This window comes from Penicillium psychrosexuale, assembly GCF_028828465.1.
Source record: "Penicillium psychrosexuale strain IBT 29551 chromosome Unknown utg000005l, whole genome shotgun sequence".
Taxonomy (NCBI): domain Eukaryota; kingdom Fungi; phylum Ascomycota; class Eurotiomycetes; order Eurotiales; family Aspergillaceae; genus Penicillium; species Penicillium psychrosexuale.
Genome location: NW_026643190.1, coordinates 2221956 through 2227962, shown reverse-complemented (window position 1 = coordinate 2227962; position 6007 = coordinate 2221956). Strand labels below are relative to the sequence as shown.

Genomic DNA, 6007 nt, shown 5'->3' with positions numbered 1-6007 from the left:
CCAAAAATAAAAGGAGTTGGAATGTGTATTTAGAGTTATTTTGTTACATTTGACGGCGTTGGATGATTTTTCTTTGTATATGATAGATTTTATAGATGTGATACATCAGTCGAATGTACAACAACATTTTTTAAATTCTTTATTCAAATTCCCGTATGTCATTTCCTACAGAATGTTATGGTATCTCAATGCTAATGCGCTTGACAAAAATTCCCCCAAAGTGGCCTTACGTATGCTAAAACTACCATCCGTACTTGGATCCAGCTTCCCTCTTGTTCCTCCGACCCGTTGCAAAGCTTTCCTCCAGTGCCTCCTTCTGAGAGCTTGCAACATTGAGCAATTGCTGTAGGGTATGCTTTCCCGGCGCAATGGAGCGTACAGGGTTGTGCTGCGCTCCGGCTAGCTCGGTTTGCGCCAGAACCTGGTTCGACATGTACTCCTCGTCTGTGTTGAAGGTACGCACCTGTGACTGCGACGGCGTGGCGTTCCGACCGAAGAGCTGGCGCCTTTCGGCCTTGGACAAGTTCAGGTCGTTGGCAATGCTATCCAAGGATGACGTAGGATTGGATGATACTGTTGCCGTGGAATGGTCTACGGCGATTGATGCAGGCTCGGCAAAGACTGGACCAGCTGCTGATACCTCTTCGTCTTCGGCGTTGTATACCAGCGGCTGGTAGGTTGCTGATGGTCCAGGTGCCGGGCCTGGCTGAGAAGTGGCCTCGTCCGAAGATAGCGAGAAGAGACTGACTTTGGGTTTTGGTGGTGCAGGAGCAGGGACGGGGGCCTGCTGTAGAGGTTGAGCGCTCGGCGCTGCTGCCGAGGAAGGTTTTGGTTGCTCGGCAATCTTCTCGGCAATCTTGGTGGTCTTTCTCTTCTTTTGAGGTCGTCCGACGGATAACGGTCTGAACATCATCGGATTTCCTTGCAATTTGACTTCCGCTGGGGTTTTCATTGTGTCCGCCAGTGCATCTGATGCAGTGTCGGGGTTTGAACTGCCAGGTGCAGATGTAGTGTCCTCCGCATCTCCGCCCGCTAGATTTTCGAATGCGTAATCATTCTTCATCTCCGCATCAGCTGTGCGATCAAACCCAGGGCCTGCTCCTGTTTTGAGACTAAACGGTTTTCGTGTTGTCGCCACTTGTGCTTTCTTTTCGAGTGTTCGTTTCGGCGCTGGAAGGAAAGCGTTGAATCCGGAAAAGCCTCCTCCTCCACCGAGACGAGCCTTTTTGCGCGGACCATCTTCGGTTTCTTCGCCAGATGTGTGTTCAGGTTGAATTTCCGGAATCGCGACGCGGATCTTGCCTGGGTTGCTGCGGTCGACCAGGGACCCGGTTTTGGAGCCGAGTTTCTTTGCCCTGCCAAACTTGGGTACAGGTGTAGTGGTTGGCTCGGCGTCTGAGCCTTCAGAGTCAGAGTAGCCTACTAGCCCCATGATGGGAGAGTTTTGGTGGAGTTGTTGTTGTTTCCTTGACGTTTGAGGGATTTGGCGACAAGTTAAATTATTTGCCGCCTGACCATTCAGGCATAATGATATTACGTAATCATATCATCCCGAATCTCGATTTGGAGATGGAAAGGAGAAGCAAGACATTACATAGTGGACTGAGGGATGGGGATGGAATGGACCAACGAGAAAAATGTCCGAAGCCACAGCCTAAAACTCTCCTTTGACAGTGAAACACCAGGGATGATCCCATCACTTTGTAACGTCATCGCATCCGGGTTCTCCGCTTCGAAGGAGCTTAACAGGATCATACATTGGACAATGGTGTCAATAGACATGCATAGTCACTTGGATCATCTGAAGCAACTAGCCCTAGGATCTGATCTGATATATATAGAAGTTGAGACATGTTGATAAGTCAAAATAGGAGTGACTCGACGGAATAATGGAATAATAACACCACCATGATCAGAAAGTAAGAGAAATAGTTTCTAGTAGAGACCAAATCGACCTCATAAACCAAATTGACCAAATATTAATCTCCCAAATAGACATATCAGCTCAATAGGGGTGTTCAAGGGTTCAGGTGTGAAGTCCATAATGAAAGATCAATGCGTCATTCTGGCCGCTGCCCCTCCCCACTTAATCCGGACCTCCCATTCCAGCTTCTCTCCTTATCCACCCCCCCCAATGGCCCCAAAGCCCGTCTAATCTTCTCTTCATGCCGAGTTTAGGAGGTTTATTGAAGAAGAGGCGAACGAAGGATTCGCAAGACCACGGGAAACCAGATACTCAGAACCACGACGGTTCAGGCGCATCCATGCAACCCGCTTCACACGGTACGCCCCAGCACCACACGGGTACGGGTACACACAACAATGTCGCCAGCATCGACCACATTATAAACCAGGAGCAGCCGAAGCAAGAGCGTGTTACAAAGGGAAAGTACTCTCAGGAGGACTTTGAGCTTCAGCGCACCTTGGGAACAGGGAGCTTCGGCCGTGTGCACCTGGTGCAGTCTAACCACAATCATCGCTTCTATGCAATGAAAGTGTTGAAGAAGGCCCAGGTGGTCAAGATGAAGCAAATCGAGCACACAAATGACGAGCGCCGAATGTTAAATCGGGTGCGGCATCCATTCCTCGTTACCTTATGGGGAACTTGGCAGGACTCTCGGAACCTCTATATGGTCATGGACTTTGTGGAGGGAGGCGAATTGTTCAGTCTCCTGCGCAAGTCACAAGTGAGTGATCCCATGACCACTTCCTTGGTTTTGTGTGTGTGAACAAAGAGCTCATTTGTCATTAGCGCTTCCCGAACCCGGTGGCCAAATTCTATGCCGCGGAGGTTACCCTAGCGCTCGAGTATTTGCACTCACACCAGATCATCTATCGTGATTTGAAGCCAGAAAATCTTCTGTTAGACCGTCATGGTCATCTCAAGATCACGGATTTTGGGTTTGCTAAAAACGTGCCGGATATTACGTGGACACTTTGTGGTACCCCAGACTACCTAGCACCCGAGGTTGTCTCTTCCAAGGGATACAACAAATCAGTTGACTGGTAAGGCTGCTTTCAATGCTTCTGTCGAATTGCTCTAACTGTCCTAAGGTGGTCATTGGGAATCTTAATCTTTGAAATGCTGTGTGGCTTCACTCCTTTCTGGGACAGCGGATCCCCAGTCAAGATATACGAGAATATTCTGCGGGGCAAAGTCAAGTATCCTCCATACTTGCACGCCGACGCAGTCGATCTGCTCTCTCAGCTGATCACAGCTGACCTCACCAAGCGCCTCGGGAACTTGCACGGTGGCCCGAGCGATGTCAAGAACCATGCCTGGTTCGCCGAAGTCACTTGGGACCGGCTGGCTCGTAAGGATATTGATGCGCCGTATATCCCACCCATTCGCGGTGGACAGGGCGATGCAAGCCAATACGACAAGTATCCGGAAGAGACAGAGCACTATGGCCAGGAAGGAGAAGATCCGTATGTATTTCTTTCCATGCCACCCGCACACCTGACTAACTCGTTCCAGATATGGTCACCTTTTCCCCGACTTCTAAGGTGCTTGTATAATTTTATGACGCGACGAAAAGTCCTTTGGGGGAGGGCCGGAACTGATTGACCTCGGGAGGAGTCGTGAAAAACCAGGAGCCATTATATGAAAATCCATACTTTTCTATATGCACATCATTTTTCTTAGCAATTACAATCGAATTCTTGTGTTTCTTTTTTCTTTCAATTGCCTGCTCGATGTACAAATGGGTTCGTCGTGAACCCTGTTCTATTCCCAATCTCTCCAACCACCGGGGCACAAAAAGTCACGCCCATATTATACACGGGCTACCAGGCCGCTTCTATCGTACAGTAGTTCATACACAGAGGTGTGTGTGTGTGTCTTTTTCTTCTTGTTTCGTCCTTCAAATTCCTTGCTTCTGATTCGATGATGGACCCAACTTAGCCCAGGATTCCGCTGCCGCCCTCGGGCATGCCGGTAGCCATGGAGGCAATGGCAGCAGCATCCTGACCACCGAGACGCTTGGTCTCCACGCCGATACGGGCGATGTAGGTCTTGCTTGTGGTGTTCCACATGGCGATGTACTTCTCCATGCAGCTAGACAGGCAGGTGTTCTCCTTGGCCGAGAGCGAGGTACCGGGGGCAGGAACGCAGGCCTTGAAGCAGTGCTTGTTGATTTTCTGAGGTTGTTGTTAGTTGGTTGCCGGATTTGGATATCAAGGGTGGTGACGTACTCCGATCAGGGCGCGGGCGTTCGACATGGCGGCCTCCTGCTGGAGCTGGCGCATGACTGCTGCCTTGATCTCCTCGGAGGTCTGAATGGGAGCGGGGGAGCTGGAACCGAAGAGCGACATTATGAGAGAGTGAGGTTGGTGGAAAAGTGCAAATGAGATGGTGTTGAATTGGATCGAACCGAAGAAAGTCGGACTTCAGGATCTGAGATGCAGGGTTGTGGCTGGTGTGTTCGCTGCGCCACATCCGATGTGGACACCTTAGCATAACGAGCTGTATAGTTACTTCACCTCCCTTGTCTCCACGCCTGAACTTTGCCTATTCACTCTTTCTTGTCATTTTTTCGACTTCCTCAAGGCCTCTTTTCTTATTTTCTTTCTCACTGGGTTTTCGGGTCCTGGTGACACCGTACCCCGTCTATCCCACCTCCAGTCTATCTTTGAAACACTTTGGGCTCCCCTCCATTGAGCCCTAATACAATTCCACAATGCGTCTTCCGTCTATTTCCTCGCTTCTCTGCTTCGCGGGCTTGGTCGCCTTACCCGTGAATGCCTACGACGACCCAAATATCAAAAGCATCCCCGTATGTGCTCAATGTTGACTCCGTTTCAAGCCGAGGTACTAACTTTGGACATCTGTTAGCTTCGCACCCATAGCCTCTCTCCGGTATGATCATAACCTGCGAACACGCTGTGCACGGATCGTGCTCCGAGGAAGAATATCAGTATTGACCGCCCTAACAGCCATACCTCGATTCGGACTTCCAAAGCCGCTGGTTCGACTTCGGAGGAGATACAGTAATCCGCGCTGACAAGTGAGATATTCCGGTATTCAGGCGGACTCTGTAATCAGTGCTGATTTCCGTCTTTGTTCAGATACGTCCGCCTCACGGCTGACCGGCCATCGCAGCAAGGATGGATCTCCTCCCGCGTACCTCTGACAGCAACCAATTGGCAGGTAAATTCACGAACCCCGCGGAACAGAATATGGGCCAAAAGCTCACGTACGCCTCTGCTAGATTGAACTCGAGTTTGAGATCCACGGCTCCGGCAACTTGCATGGTGATGGATTTGCCCTCTGGCTCACCAAGGAGCGTGCCACACAGGGCCCTGTCTTCGGTTCGACAGACAGATTCGAGGGTCTCGGTGTCTTCTTCGACACCTATAAGAACAACCGCCCCGGTGTGTCGTTCCCTTACGTCATGGCGATGATGGGCGATGGGCAGACCTCCTATGACCAGGCGCATGACGGCAAGGCGAACGAGCTGGCCGGTTGCTCTGTGAGTTAACATTGATTCGCGGCTATTTTGGATATACCTCTAACTTTTCGCAGGCTCGTGGTCTCCGCAGCGCCCCAGTTCCCACAAAGGCTCGTCTTACCTACTTCCAGGACAAGTCCCTGTCCCTGGAGCTGCAATACAAGTCCGAAGACACATGGACCGAGTGCTTCAATCTTTCCGCTGAGGATTCTAACATCGCCATCCCCTCCGTCGCATACCTGGGCCTCTCCGCCGAGACCGGCGAGCTGAGCGACAACCACGACATCATCTCCCTCAAGGCCGAGAACCTATACTCACTTAACCGCGGCAAGACCACAGAAGACCGGTCCAAGGGCCGTGTCCGCTCCTCACCCAAGCCTGTTAAGGAGCTCAAGGAGAAGAGTAGCTGGACTTGGTTCCTCTTCAAGATCGTGCTGTTCTTCGGCGTTGTTGTCGGTGGTTACTTTGGCTGGACGGTCTACCGGACCAAGACCCGGTCATCGCGTTTCTAAATTTACGTTGTATGGACATTTGGTAAAGCACAGATCTTCAACCTT

The 6007-nt window shown here is 50.8% G+C and overlaps 4 protein-coding genes across 4 annotated transcripts; 2 read left to right on the top strand and 2 right to left on the bottom strand.

The window, feature by feature from the left end:
• Positions 1-241: 241 nt before the first annotated feature.
• Positions 242-1432, bottom strand: N7518_009768 (PRCC domain-containing protein; the record flags this gene model as incomplete). The annotated part of the gene is made up of 1 exon (XM_057190694.1): positions 242-1432. The coding sequence occupies one exon, from the start codon at positions 1430-1432 to the stop codon at positions 242-244; it is 1191 nt and encodes a 396-aa protein (XP_057038350.1).
• A 733-nt stretch (positions 1433-2165) lies between these two features.
• pkaC (cAMP-dependent protein kinase catalytic subunit pkaC) lies at positions 2166-3506 on the top strand (the record flags this gene model as incomplete). The annotated part of the gene is made up of 4 exons (XM_057190693.1): positions 2166-2687; positions 2753-3006; positions 3055-3429; positions 3479-3506. The coding sequence occupies 4 exons, from the start codon at positions 2166-2168 to the stop codon at positions 3504-3506; spliced, it is 1179 nt and encodes a 392-aa protein (XP_057038349.1).
• Positions 3507-3900: 394 nt separating this feature from the next.
• tim13 (protein translocase subunit TIM13) lies at positions 3901-4314 on the bottom strand (the record flags this gene model as incomplete). Its single annotated transcript, XM_057190692.1, has 2 exons — positions 3901-4140; positions 4195-4314. 2 exons carry the CDS (start codon positions 4312-4314, stop codon positions 3901-3903), a joined length of 360 nt encoding a protein of 119 aa, XP_057038348.1.
• A 365-nt stretch (positions 4315-4679) lies between these two features.
• On the top strand, positions 4680-5962 carry N7518_009765 (legume-like lectin family protein; the record flags this gene model as incomplete). Its single annotated transcript, XM_057190691.1, has 6 exons — positions 4680-4775; positions 4835-4858; positions 4936-5006; positions 5068-5149; positions 5211-5471; positions 5525-5962. 6 exons carry the CDS (start codon positions 4680-4682, stop codon positions 5960-5962), a joined length of 972 nt encoding a protein of 323 aa, XP_057038347.1.
• Between the last annotated feature and the right edge of the window lie 45 nt (positions 5963-6007).